This window comes from Sminthopsis crassicaudata, chromosome 3 (genome assembly GCF_048593235.1).
Source record: "Sminthopsis crassicaudata isolate SCR6 chromosome 3, ASM4859323v1, whole genome shotgun sequence".
NCBI classification, from domain to species: domain Eukaryota; kingdom Metazoa; phylum Chordata; class Mammalia; order Dasyuromorphia; family Dasyuridae; genus Sminthopsis; species Sminthopsis crassicaudata.
In genome coordinates this window covers 85,970,269-85,989,563 of record NC_133619.1, presented here as the reverse complement: position 1 = coordinate 85,989,563, position 19,295 = coordinate 85,970,269, and the positions used below count along the sequence as shown (strand labels likewise).

Genomic DNA, 19,295 nt, shown 5'->3' with positions numbered 1-19,295 from the left:
ATCATAACCTTTTACATATTGGGGTAAGCAATAAATTATATCCTAAGATAAATTCTAAACTGATTTAAGGATCCCACTCAAAGAATAGTTATTAATGTGCTGATTTCAAACTGGAGATATAGTGGAATGTCATGCAATCAATTCTTGGCCCTGTGTTATTTAACATTTTAGCAAGGTCCTGGATGAAAGCAAAGATAGCATGTACTGCAAGTTTCTTGGTGATAGTCAGTATCCAGTCTATAATATGATATGCATAGAAACAACTCTGGGAGATTACTGTGAACCACTACATAGAATTCCCAATCCCTCTATTTTTGTCTGCCTACATTTTTTATTTCCTTCACAGGCTAATTGTACACTATTTCAAGTCCGATTCTTTTTGTACAGCAAAACAACCGTTTGGACATGTATACATATATTGTATTTAATTTATACTTTAACATATTTAACATGTATTGTCAACCTGCCATCAGGGGGAAGGAGGGGAAAAATTGGAACAAAAGGTTTTGCAATTGTTAATGCTGTAAAATGACCCATGCATATATCTGGTAAATAAAAAGCTATAATAAAAAAAGAAAAAAAAAGGAAAAAAATATGGTATGCATAATACATAGTATTATGCATCATAGAATGCCTATATAGATCTAGGTATGTTTCGATACCTATAAATATTTCCCAATTAGAATGTTGGGTAGACTTTTCTAAGATGACATTTAATTCAAACATATACACTTACAGCTAGATTCAAATCATCAACTTCACAAATAAAATATATTAAGTTGTAGTTAAACAATCCCTCTGTTTTTAAAAAGGTTTTCTTCCATCCACATCCAGAGAAAGAAATATGGAGACTGATATTGATATTTCTTCCCTTTGGGGGTCTGATTTTTCTTGTACAACATGACAAATATGGAAGTATGACTAAAGGATGTTTAATCCATATCAGGTTGCCTGCTGCCTTGGGGAGGGGGGAGGAAAGGGACAAAGGGAGACAAAAATCTGGAACTCAAAATCTTACAGAGTGAATGCTGAAAGCTATCTTTACAAGTAATTGGAATAAAACTCTATTCATTGAAAAAGATTCATTTTCAGATGGTTAGTTTTAAAGGATTGCAGTCACCGTAAGGCCTCCAAAATGGATGATTCTGGGTTCCGTAACATCATTTGCATCATTTCTAGAATCCCTAACAATGGAAGGCGCAGTCCTCATGGACCATGCACTGACACCTAGTGTATTCATTTAAAAATTGGGAGCCGGTGCCAGCCTGCACATTGAGGGGCTCTGCTCAAACAGCCTTCGGTGCTGGGTCCCTCCCCGACATGTCGCGACATGTTCCTGACCAAAATAGACGTTTGTGGATGGGGGTAGCTTGACACACTTGGAAACTGAGGCGTACAGAAGCACCACTTACCAGCGCTTACACAAGTAGGGTCTAGCCCCCAGGTTGGGAGTCTGGGAACACCACGGTTTAATGGCCGCTGTTTGGGGAGCTCAAAAAGCTGTGAGGGAAGAAGAAGGCCGCAAGCTCACACACTTGAGGGGTGGGCTTTCATAGGCTGGGGGGGGAGAGGTGTGGGGTGGTGGGGGAAGGGTGCGGAGTGATGGGGGAGGGGTGCGGAGTGATGTGGGGAGGGGTGGGGTGGGGGTGGTGGAGGAGTGTGGGGGTGGTGGGTGGTGGAGGAGTGTGGGGGTGCTGGGCTCAACCTCGCTTTCTCTTAGGCTTGGCGCAGGGCCGCCCCGCCTTGTTCTCGAGAATTACTCATCTCTTCCCTTGGACACCTAGTCTCGTTCTCGCTAGCGCAGCTCCCCCAGCTTATCCTTCCCCCTCCCGCACTGCACCCATCCTCGTTTTCGCCCAAGCTCCTCCCTCCCTCCCTTCTTCTCCAGCTTCGATCCCGAGACTCATTCTCTTCCTCAACCCCTGGACCGTTCGTCTCGTTCTCGCTTCGGGGCTCCGCGCTCCGCTCCCCAGATTCTCAGGTGAGTCCTACTGCGCCACTCCCTCCCCCTCCCCAGCCCCGGCTTGTCCTCCCGCAGTCTTCCTCTCGGTTTATTTTTCCTGCGTCATTCTCGGGGGCTTTTAGGACTAGGCCGCGCTTGGGGGTGGGGGTTTGCTGCGGGGTGGGGGGGGGGTAGAAGTGAGGGGGCGCTGGGGCCCACCCCGGAAGTGCTGCGACATCTCCACCCGGGCGGTCGCACTGCGCAGCTGCAGCTTCGTCTGGTCCGCGTCCCCAGGACGCAGTGGAGCCGATTGCGCAGGTTCTTGCGGCTGTCTCGGGGAGCTCGCCTGGGGGATTCTGTCGGGAGGACCCTGGCCTGTCGCACGTTCTGGGCCTGTAAGTATGGGTGTCCGGGGGTGCTGATCCAATACTAATGGATTGTCTCGGTGAGCCCCAGCTGTGTGGGGCTGCGGGGGCTGCGGATGACGGCCCGAAAGCCCGTCGCGGCTTCTGCCGCAAGAGCCGGCCCCACCCACAGTAGGCCCGAGAGGTTGGGGGTGGGGTAGGGTGGGGAAGGAGCTTAAAAATTGGAAGTGGCAAGTCCGAGCTTGGGTGCCAGTCATTCGGATGGAGTTCAAGTTCAAGGACAAGCGACCTTAGCCCCGAAATAACGATCAGAAACCTCGAGACTGGCACTAGGTGGGGCTAAGTGTAATCGACGATCTGTAACAATATGCAATATTATGTATTCGGTAATATCTAAATAGCCTTAATAATTATAATATTTAATAATATCCTATAATTAATAATATTCTATAACATATATATTTACATAGAGCTACCGGTATATACTCGTAGACGTAGCTCTGCAAACATTATAGATGGATGTAGCTGTATGTAGTCATACAGAGAAATAGATCTCTATCAGTGTCTACATTGACATAGATAGATCTATATCTGCGTACATATTTATATATTTATTTCCGGGCATTCATCCATAGACATGGACCAGAATAATATCTGTGTATGCATATGTAGATATAGATTTGCTTTTATATAGCGCAAAATCCATCGAACTATGTATTTTGGGGGGATATGTAAGACCAGTCAGTGTAAGAACAATAAAAAAGGAGGGGGCGGGGAGAAGAAAACTGACATCAGCATTGATTGCTAGATACTGTAGGAAAAAGAAAAATGCTGCAGCGGCGCTGGCGTGGAGGTTCTCGGGAACAAATCGCCGCCCATTATTTTTCCCCCATTTGTATTTGGTTAAATCTGTTAAAAATTATCACTAAGGGTGTTTTTAGATAAAGAATGAACAGTATAAATACATTAGTACTGGGGAGTACAAAGTGGGGAGAGATGACGAAAAGGGCAATGCACCACGGAGCCTAAGGAAAAAAACGAGGGGAGTCTGGTATGTGGCTTGAGAATAAATGCCTTGTTGGTGGTTGAAGGAAGAGAGGGTTTTGTTATCTCTACTGATTTTATTAAAATGTTTGTTGTATTACTGTGTGTATATATGAAGCAAAAAATATTTCCTTATTAGCTAATGGCCTTTTAAAAAAAGATAATAGGCCACAGAGTTGAAAAGACTTGGGTTCAGCTTCTAAAACTGGCTGGGTGATCTGGAGTGAGCCAGTTCGCCACTTGGGGTCTCATTTGCAATATGAACATAATAGCTCACCTCTCTCAGAGGTTTTATATGAAGATCAAATGAGAATGTATGTGATCGGCTGTTATTGTGATGAAGCTGCTTTATGAACTGGTGATTTCATTGAACTGAAGTTTAATTCATGCATTCTGTTAATACAACCGGTTGGTACAGTTGGATAGAGCACTAGACTTGGAATCAAGAAAACTCCTTTTCCTGAGTTCAAATCCAGCCTTTGACACTAGCTGTGTGACCCTAGAGAAGTCACTTAATTGTCTCTCAGTCCCTCTGAAAAACATGATCTGGAGAAGAATAAGGCAAACCGTTCTAATATCCCTGACAGAAAGCCTCCCCCACCAAAAAAAAAAAAAAAAAAAAAAAAAAAAAAAAAAAAGGATCACAGAGTTGGATGCAACTGAAATGGCTTAGCTCTTTATTATTTTATCTTATTTGGTCTATAGTGCAGCCTTCTGGAGTCCGTGTTAAAAATGTTGTTTTGTTATCTTCATGTCAAAGATAAGGAAACTGAATCAGTGAAATTAAAATGGCGTGGTTAGTAAATGACAATCTGGTCCCAGGCAAGAATTTCACCTCAAGGAATATGACGTCATGTTGCATTCTTGTCAGTTTTTTAAAATATTGCCTAAGCTAACTAGCTATAGTGGGGGAAAAAAGAATCTTAGGACTCTTCCTTTATTATTTTTAATCCTTCCAAGGTAAAACACTGCTTAATAAAAATATTTGTACTTCAAAGACATACAAAAAATTTTATGTGGAAAATAAGGAAGACGACATTGGTCATATTATTTGATAGATTTTTGATATGGAAATCTAATTTTTAAAATTAAATATGACACAAGTATTTTGATTGTAACCATAGAGAAAAGGTGATATAATTTTTATGTTGATATTATATTTTTCTTTATAGGCAGTTTATTTGGTGCAGGATTCTTTTTGAGGAGCTTTATACAGTTCTCGAGTATGGCAGAAGCAGTATTGATCGATTTCTTTGGTTTGAAATTGAACTCTCAGAGTAACTGTGTGCTACTAAAAACATTGAAAGCTGTGCAGTACTTCCATGCCACAAATGCCAAATTCCTTTGCATAATGCATTGCCATAATCTCAGATGTGAAAATAATGGTGAACATGATGATAATAAAAATGAAATGATTAATAGTTTACCAATCTTTCCAGTGGGATTTGAGGTTATAAGTAATTCCAGTATGGCTGCTACCTTATATATAATTAAGCAAAAACTTGATGAAAAAAATTTGACTAGTATTAAAATAATGACAACACTGCAGAGGAAAGCACTAATGAAAGTTTTTATTCATCAACTCTTCACTGATGTTTATCATTTTGAGTTTGAAGACTTACTACTAAATTTGGGAGAAAGTCATATAAAAGAATCTATTGAAATAAATACTGTTACAAACCAAGAATTAGAAGAAATCCAGAATGATATCAAAACATATTTGAGAAGTCTACCAGGACTGAAGGGGGAACTCACCATTCTCACATCTTCCTTTATCCCAGGTATTTTAAGTTGTATCCATTTATTTTTCAAATATGCATATAGTCAACTCTTTAGGCACTCATCTAACCTTTTCCACTCTCCTCTACTTGATTTCATCTCTTTTTCATGATTTATTGTGTGTGTATACACACACACAGACCCATGCAACATACAACCACACACATATATAATCTTCATTTGATATTCATTCACTAAGTTATTTATTTAGCATCACCAAAAAAAAAGCATCTCTGTGTTTGGTTTCATTGGTAGAGGGAATACTCAGGTCAAAAAAAGAATAATAATTTATTTTAGAAAAGTTGAGAATTTTCTAAACATCTTTCATCTCCTGTGTACTGACACAATCACCATTCTAGTTCAGCTCCTCTCATCTACAGTCTTGGTTATTGCAAGAACTTCCTAATTGGTCTCCCAGCCTCAAATCTCTTCCATTTCCAATCCATTTTTCACACCCTGTCATAGTGATTTTTTTTATCCAAAAATTAATCTTTATACTTTCTAACAGTTATACAAGCAAAACAAATTCCCACATAGGTTATGTCCAAGTATCCGTGAATCATTTTCCATCTGAAGTCTTATGGCCTTTATATCAGAAAGTAAGTAGGCAATTGGTCATCTGGAATTGTGCTTGGTCATTGCATTAAAAATGATTTTCCTAAAGTGTTAGTATGATTATGTCACTTCTCTACACAATATATCCCTGTGTTTCTCTCTTTTCTAGTATAAAATATAAAATCATGTGGCACTTAAGACTCTTCACAATCTGCTCCTAATCTACCTGTCTAGCTTTATTATGCTTTATTCCTTTTCCCATAATCTTTGGTTGATCCACTCTTAGATATTCTGCATCCTGTCTCCCCTTTTGTGCTGGCTGTCCTCATTTCTGGAATTTACTTTCCTTTCATCACTTGTTAGAATTCCTTGTTTTCTTCAAGTCTCAGTTAAAATTAATCATCACTTGAAGCCATTCCTGTTCTATTCTCTAGCCCTCTCCCTCTCCAATCTACTTTGTATAAGCTTTTGGGTATATTCTCTAGTTTCTATAGAATCAAAAGATCATAGATTTAAAGCTGAAAGGGAGTTATAGCCATGTAGTACAATACTCTCTTTCCCCTTTATTCTAATGATAAGGAACTGAGGCTGAGAGGATTCAGTCATTCAGCTCACTTTTCACTGTATAATTACTGTTTTTGTCTTTATATTCCTCGTGACTGGCATGTGTTTGGCATGTAAATTCTTATTGATTACTGATAGCTTGACTAAGCAGCTGTATGTACAGTTTTATCATAACCCTCTTCCTAGCAAGCAAATTATCATAAGCCATATTGACATTTTACAAATGGAAAATTTATGTCATTGACAAGCATAGAAATAATAGTGTAGCAAGATATGATTGTTAACATGCATGAGAATAAATATAGCCCACTTGTTAAGATTTCATAACTCTTTCATACCAGAACACTTTCTGGGTATATTCACTTTTATGTTTTTGTTTTTTTTTTTCCCCTAGAATTTAAATAATTTATTTGATAAAGATAGTAACCTTATTGATAGATGAATAACAGCATTCACTTTTTTTTGGCTGAGGCAGTTAGGGTTAAGTGACTTGCCCAGGGTCACATAGCTAGGAGGTTATTGACATACATATATAGGAAGGTATCCTTCAGAGGCCAGATTTGAACTCAAGTCCTCCTGACTTCAGGGCCTACATTGCATTTGGATCACTGACTTTGTGAGATCTTTAAGTTATGATAGCCTTTAAAACTAAGTTTCTTAATAAACTGACCTTAAAATCAGCTCAGTAAAGTGCTTTTATGTAAAATGATAAATACAAATATTCAAGACCAATGAAGCATTCATTAATTTTGCTCTCATTAAGTTGGTCATTTTAAGTGAGCTCAAAAAGAGTTTTTATATTTTTTAATAAATAAAATATTTTCAATTTCTGTTTTTGTATTTGTTTTGTAATGTATATAAAATACCTCTATAATTTATAAACAAGTACATATACATATGCTGGGGTACATATGTGATTTTTTTTAACTGATATAATAGTATCAAAAAAGCTTTGATACTAGCCTAAAGCATTATCTGACAATTGTTTGCTTCTGTAGAACATAATATGAAGCAGTTTTCACATAAAAGACATAATCACATTTGTCTGCATCAGCATATCACATCTAGTTTGGGGAAAATCAATATCATTCTTGATTTAGCAGGAGAATAGTTAGTTGGTCAAAATACAAGGGGAAAGGAGACAAGGGACTTTATCATATTTGGGAGTAAATACTGTTCTCTCTCTGGTTTGAAGGAGAGAATAAGCATCACTAAGGTAAGGACCCCTAACTATGAGACTCTTGGCTATCAAGGACATATAAATAAAACCTATTGTTATTAAACATGTTAAGTTTTGTTTCCTTCTTATTGGCATGCTTGTCTCATGATGTCAGCTATGAAGTCCATGCTATCGATGAGGTTATTGTGAGATCTAGATTTTAGGTTGGAAATACCCTACTTGTACAACGTCCTTTTCATAGGTGACACCGAGGTCTAAAGAGAATTGTTAATTGACTTGTCCCATAGTCCCTGATAAGTGACCCCACTAAGGTATTATGATAATCAAGTTTAGGTGCCTTTGTAGTACACCATGCTGCTTAAATCAAAATTTAAAAGAATATTTGTTCAAAATACTAAGATAGTATTTTTGTTCACTATTATTTCATGTTACCCTACCTTTCATAACTTATTGCAATCAATCAATCAATCAATCAATAAATAAATAAACTGCTATGTGCTGTGATTGTAATGAAGCATATTTTTGTTTTCTTGGTGTTGGCTTTGCTTATACTATTTCTTATTCCTAAAATATTCTTCTTACTCTTCTGTAACTTGTGAATTCTTATCCATTCTTTAAAATCCAGTTTGGATGCTCACTCTTGTAAGAAGCTTCTAATACCTTTGGTGACAATCTTTCCTTTTGGACTTTATAGTACACTTTGTTTTGCAGTTCTCTAATAACATAAATTATAATAATATTACATAATATTTGTCTTATCTCCCTAATAAACTATATATTTCATGTGAAGAAAAACATGGAGTATGTGAATCAAGGAGCTAGAAATTAAAAAGGAATTAGATGAATTTGGAAAAATAAATAAAAGCCTAGCAAGAAAAAATATTATATTATCCACTTCTCTCTTCTCTGACTTGGCTTTAGGAAAATTTTTCAGACTACACTGCATAAAACATGAGCTCTTTTTAGAAGTATCCAGGCTCTCAGCACTGGGAATTATGTAGCACTTACATCTCAGTCTTTATCTGTTGTTGGGATAGAGGCACAAGATCTGAATTTCCATTGTATGGGTCTCCATTCTACAAAATTAGCTTGGAAGAAACTATTATTACTGGGCCAGTTAGCCAGTTACTACATGATGTATAAATTACTTTCAGAGATTGCCAGTATGGATTATGATTGGCAGCATAGTTGGAAAGATTGGATCAGTTACTGGAAAACCTATTATCAGGATAAGAAACCAGGTTTACTTAAGGTGAGGGTCCAGAGTTAGGTCTAAATAATTTATGAGATGATGGGAAAAATTGTCTAATGATTAAGAAGTCATAGCCTTTGAGAGCCTGGAGTCTCAGCTGCCAGGAGAATACCCATAAAGTAATGGCTGCTTGATATAGCAATAGTTTCTTTGATGATTTTTAAACTAGATCAACTCAGACCCATTTGTTTAGCCCAGTCCTTCCTAATTATTCTCACAGATTTAAAAAAAAAAATCCTTGCTAATATCTTGATTACTGCCCCTTATCAATATCATCTGACAGGAGCATTATAAAATGTTAGTTTTTGTTCATGGAATTTATTTTGAATCTTTTACTCAATTTTTCAATAGATATTTTCATACATGGCTTCACTACCAGGACAGGTGGGATATCTTACATACCCACTCTCAGTTCTTGCAACCTCTTCAGTAGTACTAAGCGTAGAGATCCCAAGGCTGTCGTTCAAGAAAATCTGCGAAGATTGGCTCAAGCGGCAGGCTTTGACCCTGAAAAATTTCACCGTATAAAGGTATTTTGTTGCTTCATGGATGAGAAAATCAAAGTATATTTATTTGACCATGTGACTTTTGATTAGGCTACTTTTTGCTTCAGCTTTTCCATCTCTAGTCTAAGGATACTTACTTTTGATTTTCTTCAATAGACATCTTAGACCTTATAGATAGGTTATGTAATATTTATCTGCCCCTTAAAGTGCCTTCTAAAAGTATTATAGTACCATTACTGATTTCTGTAGGACCTGATCCTACTGGTATATAGCTTCACTGATTAATCTTTTTGATTTATGAGTGTTGAATATGGTTAAGGGAGGCTATTCAAGTAGCATCAGAAGCAAACAGAATTGTTATTTTTAATCCTTTTTCCTGACAAAGCCTGTGTCCCTAGAAAGGAAGGGAAACAAGCTTATCCGAAGCATCTACTATGTGCCAGGCATGTACAAGTGCTTTACAAATATTATCTCGTTTGATCCTCACACGTCAAACAGTCAACCAGGTTAAGTGACTTACCCAGGGTCATAAGTTTTCAGAGGCTGAATTTGAACTCAGTTCTTCTTGACTCCAAGCATTCAACTCTATTCATCGTTCCACTTAGCTTCCTCATTTTGAACTTTTTACTTTGGGACTTACTGATTTATTTATGGAGATTTTCATTTAAAAAAAAAAAATTTACATGTACCTATATCAGATTGATTGCTGTATTGGGAAGGGAGAAAAAAATTGAAATCAAAATATTATAAAAATAAATGTTGAAAAAAAAAGGAAAAAATAAATGTTGGAAACTAATATTTTTAAAGGAGTTTCAAAAATTCTATTGTTTTTATATTTTTAAATTGAGATGTGATAATTTGTTGGTCCAAGGACAACTAACATTTATCATATGTAGGAGTGAGATATATCTTATGGACTTAACAGTTTAATAATAATTTTAAGATGATAATGCAGTTGTATAGTATAATCATTTTATACAACTTTATTAATGAATTTCTTTAAAAAAAATTTTTTTTCCTTAAATCTTTCCTTTTATTAGACTGATCATGCCAATGGTGTTTGGATAATGGGGAGGAAGGAGCCTGATTCTTATGATGGACTAACAACCAACCAAAGAGGTGTTACCATAGCAGCTCTTGGTGCAGACTGTATACCTTTGATTTTTGCGGATCCTGTTAAAAAAGCATGTGGTGTCGCTCATTCAGGTAACTAGATTTTTATTATTTCAATTCTCAGCTCCTTTTATATCGAGTACTTAAGGTTTTATGGATATTGGACAGTTGCTTTTGATATATATTGAGATAGGAGAAGAAGCTTAAACTGAAGGTTAAATAATTTTAAATCTAAAGAGCAATTTCTTAATAGCAAGGATCACTTGGGGAGTTGGGGAGATTGGGGAGAATTCTTGGAGATTTCTTAGAATAGTATGTAGATTCTTACTTGAGTATGGTCTTCATTCGATCAGTAATCCTGTTTTAAGTGCCTGCTGTATGCCAAGCCCTGAGCTCTCAAGGCTAGGATTATAAATAAAATAATTCCAACAATCCCTATTCACAAGGAGCTTACATTCTAGCAATCCTGACTCATAAGGAACTTAGATTCTAATATGAGACAGCAAGACACATTTAAGTATTTATAAAATAAATATAAAGAGAATAAATGAAGTAGTTAAATAAAAGATGGTTGGAATGAAAGGGAATCAGTGATTGAAAGCATCAGGATATAAGTTTCAGGTATTTGAAGAGCATCTTGAAGGAAAAGAAAAATTCTTGGAAGTGGAGGAGAGGAGAAAGAGTATTCCAGGCATAGAAAACAGCAAGTAAAGGGAGGTATGTGTAAGAAATAAAGAGAAAGTCAGGGCAAGTCATTTTGGGCTCTAGGCCTTACTGTATTGAGAAAAAGAAAGCACCTTAGAATACTTCTCACCTGCTTATAACAGTGGTATTTCATGGTTTGTAGCCAGGTTTGCTAAATAGAAAACTTTTCTGGGGAAGATGAGTTTACTCTCTTTCTCATTTGCTGATAAAAAATTTGGATCCTATTGCTTCAGCAGTTTAAATTCAGATCAATTCAACAGGCATTAAGTAGTTTCTATCAAGACATTTTTCTTAATGCTAAAAATACAAAGACAAAAACAATATCTACACTCTACTGAAAATTCATGAGATTTTAAAATAAGATGTAGATCACATAGAAAGAAATAATACACAACCAGTTATAAAGTGTCCTTGAGAATAAAGTCCTTTTCATAGCTATAGAACTGATCTGATTCTTTAAAAGGAAGAAAAGAGATTTAGCTATGAAATAAAAGAAGCCAGTGAATTTTTTTTTTTTTTTAGCATTTTAAAAGTAGAGTTATTATTAGGACATAGATTTATTGTCTAGGAAATTCACATTTAAAAAAACAAATCTTTTGGTATCTAGTACTCCAACTGTCCTCAAGGGTAGACCAAAGCACATTACCTATGGGCTTCTGCTAAACTAAACTTTGTTTTTGAAAAGTAAATGGTCTTAAGGATGAAATAATAATCAAAGGCCTTATGAAGACTCCCTGCATTTTCAGAAAATTGTAAATTGGCAACAGGAACACTGATTCAGGTCCCTTACATGTTCTATTTTGAAAATAACTTACAATATCTTCCTTATATTTCTACATTTTGAAGCATCAGTTTACCATGTATAGTTGACAAGGTATGCTTTCATGAAATTAGAGACACTGTAGATATGACTCTTGACAATGTGTATAGTAAGCAGATAATCTGGATCTAAAAATACAGATTGTAGGAATCACTGTGTAATAAACTGATATTAGTGACTTGACTTAAGTCAGTTAATCCTATTTGCCTCAGTTTCCTCATCTGTAAAATGAGCTGGAGAAGAAAAATGACAAACTATTGTATTATCTTTGCCAAGAAAGTCCCACATGGTGTCATGAAGAGTTGGTTACTATTGAAACTACTGAAAGCAGCAACAATGTTAATTGACAAGCAAAAGCAGTTAGTGGACATTATAGTCTTCAGTACTGAGCTACCATCTTAGTATATTTTTTGAGGGAGCATCCATCTGAGAATAAGGAAGTATGAATACAAATAACATGAGAACTAGAAAATACATATAATTCCTTCTAAATTTTCTTTGTTCTTTCTGGGTCATGTAATGGTGATCATCTGTTTTCAATGTACTATGGTAAGTAGACTATAATTATAATATTGCTACAGTACCTAATTTCTGTCAGATCAACATTTTCAATGAATTGATGAAAGATAATAGCTTCTTATAGCTGAGTTTACATACCTAGCATGTAGCATGTTTATAAAGTTCAATCCACTGTTTATTATTTCTTTTGCATTGTATAAAAAAAAGGCAGCATGGGGGAAGTGGGGAGAAAACTGACTTTGAAGCCGGTAAAAACCTGAATTTAACTCCAGCCTCTTGAGACATATTGGTTGTATGGCCCTGGACAAGTGTTACTTACTCCCTTTCTCCCACCCCTGCCCCCCAACTTTAGACCAAGGGCCAGTGAACTTTTTATAAGGCCAGTGAACTAAGAATTGTTTTTATATTTTTAAATACAAGAAAAGGTTATTTAAGAACAGGAATGGTGAATCTATTTTCATGGATAGGAGGAGCTTTCTCATTGGTGATTTTCCTTTAAGGAATCACAGGTCAATTCCTAACCCATTTTCTATTATGACCCTGCCTTATGAAATTGTCTTCTTCCCTCTTAGACTCTATGGACTGGAAGGGACCTCTAAGATCACCCAATTAATTCTCTTGCTTCTAGGTAAAACACCGACTATCATTCCTAACATACTGAGGTGCACATATTTGGCATGTATTAAACATCAACTGAGGTCCTGGCTACCTGGATTATTTTTATTGTCAAGGATTGGGAAATTGTAATCTCCTGTCAAAATTTATTTCAACATTAACCAACACATTTAATTAACCTTTTAAACATTCTAATACTATTCTTTCTCTTTTCTTTGTTTAGTTCTTCCTAATTGATTCTAAATAGGGAATGATTATCTTACATTTTTTAAAAACCATCAAATCATTCCATTCTTAATGATAACATATGTTTATTTGACTCATTGTGCACTCAGATACTGAAAGGAGTTCAACGTCTAGTTGGTTTTACCAAAGAAAGGCATTGACTGTAGGCCTGGCTACAGACTGTGTCTAATAATGAGCCTAACTAAATTTGGAGAGGTCACTTACCACAAAGCTGGCCATAGCTTTTTATGAAGAACTTCTGAGATATAGAAGGGTTTCTAGCTGCATTGGTTGATGAAATCAGTGATCCTCAAAGTCATCAAGTGTGAATATTTGTTTTCGTTTTTCCTCCCCTTGAATCTTGTCACATTTCTGTCCTTAAAGTTGTGGTCCAATAAAGATTCTGCAGAGTTCAGAATATTGTTTTCATTGTTTTTTATGTATTCTGGTCATATTATTATATTGGAATATGGTAGCTTTTCCAAGAACTAGCACTGTGGAATTGATTCAGTATTTCAGGAACATGAGAAATACTGTACAAACCATATCCAGTACATTCAAATTTTGACTTGTTTTCCTTTTTCTTGTCTAGGATGGAAGGGTACATTGTTAGGAGTTGCTATGGCTACTGTCCATGCTATGGTAGCGGAATATGGCTGTCGCCTGGAAGATATTCGTGTTGTAATGGGCCCTTCGGTGGGACCTTGTTGTTTTACTCTTCCGAGAGAATCAGCACAGGCTTTTTATAATCTTGATCCTCAATGTGTAAGACTAATTGATTCACCAAATCCCTACGTTGATCTACGTAGAGCCACTAGGTAAGTTTGATTTCTTTTCGGTAGAACATGAAATGCCTTTTCATTTTAAGATCAAAATGGTAGCCATGGGACATTCAGGATGCAGACATTAACTAGCTGAGAACTCACATCAAAAATCTAGATAAAATATGAAACTTGTTTTTCCCAGACTTTGCAAACCTCTTGGTTTGAAATGTAAAAAAGAAATATTTGGTATGTAAGTTAATCATTTTTTTAAGCTCTAGGTAGACAGAGCAGAGTTTAGTTTTAATCATGGGTAACACATAGGCTAAAGTTTCCCAAGGATGTTGAAATATTAAGCTGATTGCTATTTATGCAATAAATATGCACATAACCAGAAAACACTTTTATTATCAAAATTGTTTTTTAAATAGGTTGATATGAAATCTAGTGCCTTTAAAGATATTTTTATGGAGTCTTGCTATTTGAATATTGTTAGTAATACCTTTAGAAAACGGAGTATGATTTGCATATAGCATTGATCTGTCTGTGTTTGATTCTGTTCTTTTGCTTCCAGAAGCAAAGTTATGTGTAAAGAATTTTTAGTTTTTGTATACAAACATAAAAATACAACTTATTTCTACACATGGTTTTAAGAACCAATTTAACTACTTTATAAGTTTATGTATTTTACTACTTTGCTAACTATATATTTAAAAAATTCTTTCAGAGGAAGTAGGAGAGGTCCATATGATTTTTAAAACAACTCTAAAATGTTTGATCTAGGCTAATGCTACGATTGAATTAAGTAAGCTTTAAATAAAAATACCTTTAAATTTGCTTTAAAAGTATCTCTTTTCAAACCTTTTATTGTTTGCAAATTTTTGTACTAAAATCAAGATTACAGAATGTAATATTATTATCTCATTAATTAAAAGTTATAGCTCCCACTTGGCATAGTCCAGGTATCATAATTGAAATTAATTAATTTTCTTGGTAGTTTGTAGATCTTTGCTAGAATAGTTTTTTACCAAATATCAACCTCCTATTCCTACCTAGAAAATTGTCTTACACATTTTATTCTGATTATTTGGTTATTAACGTTCAAATTGTTGATGCTTTTCTTTGCTTTTGTTTTTTATTTTAAGAATTCTTTTAGAACGTGGAGGAATTCTTCCTCAGAATATTCAAGGTGATTTTAAATCTGATCAGCACCAAAATCTTGACCTTTGTACATCCTGTCATCCTGAGATGTTCTTCTCTCATGTCCGGGATGGCATTAATTTTGGGTCCCAAATGGGCTTCATATTAATTAGAGAGTAAATATGGTAAGTTCTTCTTTCTACAAACCTGATTAGAAAACATTAAGAGACTCTTTGTGAATTGAGGTTTCCATGATAGATTAAATCCCTAAAAATTGCATTAAAAATTTCCTTTTATACTTGTGGAATATTCACAATTTTATTTTAAATTTGCTTCAATAATAAGATTATATTGACAGGAGTATTCATTATTTTCTCCAAAATGAATTTTCTTGAAAGCTATTCACTGGAATACCTTTTTTCATGATTTAATAGATTTTAACAATAATAATAACAGCTCACATTTTTGTAGAGCTTTAGGGTTTCCAGAATCACTTTCCTCATTACCATTCTTTGAGCATCGAGCAAGTATTGTTATGCACAGATGTTAAGTGACAGATTTCTGCTCACACAGTTTACATTCCTTAAGAGGCACAATTCAGATTTAGGTCTTTCCTGGTGATGCTCTGGCTTTGTTTCTACCTATGGGACCTTAGGCAGATCAGTTATCCTCTGTAGATCTCAATTTCTTCATCTCTAAAGAAAAGGGGTTAGACTAGAAGACCTCCAAGGTCCTGTAAAGCTCTCACTGAAACACTATACCTTATCTCTCTCACACCTGGGAAAGTCCTCAAGAATTATTTGTAAGACTTAGCTTGTATTTTCTGGGTGTTGGCCTCTTATTCTTGTTTTTTTAAATGTACTGTGTATCTTTTTAATGCATTAAAAAAATTTTTTTTAAAGACATTTAAGACAAAAAAAATGTGAAAATAAAAGGTGTTAAAAACTTGACAGGTAAGAAAATAACTGATATAGCGGGAAAAGCACTGACCCAAGAATCTGAAGACCTGAGTTTTAATCTAGACTATTCTGTCGCCATTGTGCTTCTTTGACAAGTGTCTGAACAATTCTGAAGCCTTGCTTATCTCATTTGCAAATAAAATGAAAGGCTGTTTTGGGTGATACCTAAGTTCCTTTATGGCTATAGGTCTTTGATTCTTGATCTAATCATCAGCAAGATTTTGAAGAGCAAATATAACGCTGAAAACATAAAGAAATTTGCTCCACTAAATATTTTTTCCATAGTCTGATAATTAAGATTTCTTACAGTTTTAATGTTGTAAAAAAATTTAATTTACATATTAATAATGGATCACTTAATTTACTTGGGGTATGTACTACTGAATGTATTATTCCATTACATTAAATGTTGACATCAAGAAGTATAATTCATTGAGACTAAATTTCTCGGTTTTTTGAGTGTGCATTTATTTTTCTGTTTACCACTTGAAAGAATAATCTTTGAAGAATTTTTCATTAAAATACTAGACTGGCTGGTATGCAGACTAAGTTGGTAACTAACTAGATTTACATATTAGCTATTTGCAGATAATATTAAAAAATTCAATTTGATTTTTAAAGTTAGCTCTATTGGAGGAACATGTTCAAACTCACAGAAATGTTTCATTATTGTGACTGCATTTGTTCTCACCAATGAATAGTAAATTCCAGTGAATAGTATTCCATTCTTATTCCACCACTCCTATATTTTCAGTTATGTTGTGAAACAAAAAATAATAACCATGATGAATATGCATCAGTATTTTTCCCCACAGTAACTTTTAACAAATAAATACTTTATTGATACAAACTGTCAGAAATTATGGTGGAATGTTTTCCTTGATTTTTAAAAAAATCTCTTTTAAATGTTTGATCACATTATATTTTACAGATACAGGCCTGAATGCTTGCCTGGATTGTTTTCTGGCCGCGTATAAGACCGATTGCAGTATTCCAGTAGTCCTGGGATCTCATCAATGTGAATATTCTTTCCAGTGATATAGATTATAACTCCTTCATGCCTATTCTTCTTGGGGTTTTAATCCTTATATTCCCATAAATTTATGATGAGGCACCTGTTAGATGTTCTTCTGGGTATTATATAGATAACCGTATAGCATGTAGACTATCCATTAGTTATCCCTCCTTTTTGCCACATGTCCTTTTTTTTCAGTATATATACTTCTCTGATAATTCCTGCATTCCCTTTCTCTTGTATAATTCCTTATTTGTGAATTGTCAGATAGCCTTTGCATGCCATGTCCCTCTCCATTTCTCTTTTCTTTGTATGATGCTCTACTGTAATTCCTTGGAGAATATAGCATTTTGTAACTCATAACCTTATACATAACCAGAAAATGAACTTTTTTGTTGCAGAAAGAAATCTGGAGTCATTTAAAAAAAACTTGGCTGTTTCCCAGAGGAAATCTAGCCCTGACCTCCCCTTATTCTGTTCAGTTCTGGGCCCAAGTCATTTTCGGTTTGTGGTGGTTGTCCAAGGTATATACTGAGGAAGATTCTCTAGGTCGTAATCCAATTTTATCTCGTGATTTAGATAATAGGCCTTCATTTGAGTTTTTCCTCTATTGATTGTTATAACATATTCTTTTAAATGATTATGGCTTTTATGTAGGAGGCTTTGTCATGTTCTACTATTTGATTCACCCAGCCCTATGTAATCTCCAAATGAGCATCTCCAGAAACTAATCATCTGTAGAGAATCCATCTACATCTTTGACTCTGTAGATCTCCTCTATGACAATTAGTATCTTTGTCAAGAACAGGTTTTTCCGTGTTTTATGACTCATCTGATATTTATAAGAGTTGTTGACAAAATTATCTCTTACATCTTATGTATATTTATCTTATGTATGTAAGGGAAATAAATTGTTTGTTGGAAGAGTCTTTAAGGTACTGTTTTGCTTATTGGAATTAAATGTGTTAACTGTATTAAATGTTTATACTCTAGACAGTAAATTCAGTGGAATCTTGTATTCTCTTTACCTTTTAGTCAGTTGTGATAATGTAAATGTTTCCTGTGGAATATTATTTGTTAAATAAAATAATAAATAAATAAATAAACCAGTACTGTTCCTTTCTCAATGAATGTAATATATTTTTATCATAAAAATTTTCTTTAGATCGGGACAATAGACTGTAGGTCAATAAGTTAATGATATTTACATGATCACTATTTTATGTATTGGAGGAGAAGTAACAATAAGATTCTGGTTTCATCCATAAATGTCCTTGGAATGACTTTGCTTTTTTGGGTCTTCTGTCTAGAACAAAAGGCTTAGCCTTTTGATTTTATCTAGGTTAGGTGGTTGAAAAATAAATTTATTTTTACGAGGCTAATGTAAAAAAAAGAAAAAAAATAAGAAAATGGATAGGAGCTCTTATTGCTTACTGTGCATAGATTCCTGTGCTAAGTGCTAGGGATATAGATAGAAGAGCTAGATAGTATTTGCTGCTTTCTGAGAGCTCACCTTCTAATAAGAGAAGAGAGCATATAGAAGAGATTTCAGCTGCAAGTGAAAAAGCTTCATGCTTCTAATAATAAATATTTGACATCTTTAATGTTATTCCCATTGATGAAAAAACATCTCTTTTGATGTTAAACCTTTTCACAAGTGATAAGGATTTTAATAACAGAACCTTTCTTTTCTGGGTGTGCTTTATTATACAGAGTAGCATATACCTTCCCATGATAATGCTTTGAGATATTACTTTCATCATTTATTGTGTACACAAGGTAGCATGGTATAGTAGAAAGAACTTATGTTTTAGGAAAAATGTGTTCAGTCTACTGGTTTAATTCTATCCATAATCTTAGACAAAGCATGTAATCTTTTTAAACCTCAGATTCTCCATTTGTAAAATGGGGATAGTATTTTTATTACCTGCCTCATGGATCACTTTTTTTTTTTTTCTTGGTAAAATTCAGCATTGATTTATTTAAAAACCCTAAAAAAGCATTGACATGGAAGGTTTTTTGTTTATTGTAATCAAAAACACATATCTAAAACTGATATGAATCCAACTTGGTCATAATTTTAGATTTCTCTTTTTCTTGACAAAGTTCATTAATAATTTTTTAATAGTTTTTATTTACCAGATATATGCACGGGTAATTTTACAACATTGACAATTGCCAAACCCTTTGTTCCAATTTTTTCCCCTTCTTCCCCCCCCTCCCCCAGATGGCAGGT

At 34.9% G+C, this 19,295-nt stretch overlaps 2 protein-coding genes across 8 annotated transcripts in view; one reads left to right on the top strand and one right to left on the bottom strand.

Annotated features, from left to right (window-relative positions):
• The window catches only part of CCDC122 (coiled-coil domain containing 122), a 39,346-nt gene extending 37,567 nt beyond the window's left edge, over positions 1 to 1,779 (bottom strand). Inside the window, exons 1-2 of one of the 2 annotated variants that reach the window (XM_074299165.1) lie at positions 1,706 to 1,779; positions 1,413 to 1,500 (exon numbers count right to left, since the gene is read on the bottom strand). The gene's annotated coding sequence lies outside the window, so the exon portion shown is untranslated. Of the gene's footprint in view, positions 1 to 1,412; positions 1,510 to 1,705 lie in introns of those variants that run through there. The other variant, XM_074299166.1, reaches the window with a different exon arrangement.
• On the top strand, positions 1,275 to 18,165 carry LACC1 (laccase domain containing 1). Of its 6 annotated transcripts, XM_074299157.1 has the most exons (7): positions 1,789 to 1,981; positions 4,524 to 5,132; positions 9,033 to 9,211; positions 10,228 to 10,393; positions 13,777 to 14,002; positions 15,091 to 15,270; positions 16,976 to 18,165. In XM_074299157.1, exons 2-6 carry the CDS (start codon positions 4,577 to 4,579, stop codon positions 15,263 to 15,265), a joined length of 1,302 nt encoding a protein of 433 aa, XP_074155258.1. In that variant the 5' UTR covers positions 1,789 to 1,981; positions 4,524 to 4,576; the 3' UTR covers positions 15,266 to 15,270; positions 16,976 to 18,165. The 6 variants fall into 6 exon arrangements, with proteins under 6 accessions (XP_074155265.1, XP_074155264.1, XP_074155259.1 ...); XM_074299164.1 differs by lacking the exons at positions 4,524 to 5,132; positions 9,033 to 9,211 and adding an exon at positions 1,275 to 1,426 and having other exon boundaries at positions 1,889 to 1,981; XM_074299158.1 differs by lacking the exon at positions 4,524 to 5,132 and having other exon boundaries at positions 1,724 to 1,981.
• The last annotated feature ends 1,130 nt before the right edge of the window (positions 18,166 to 19,295 follow it).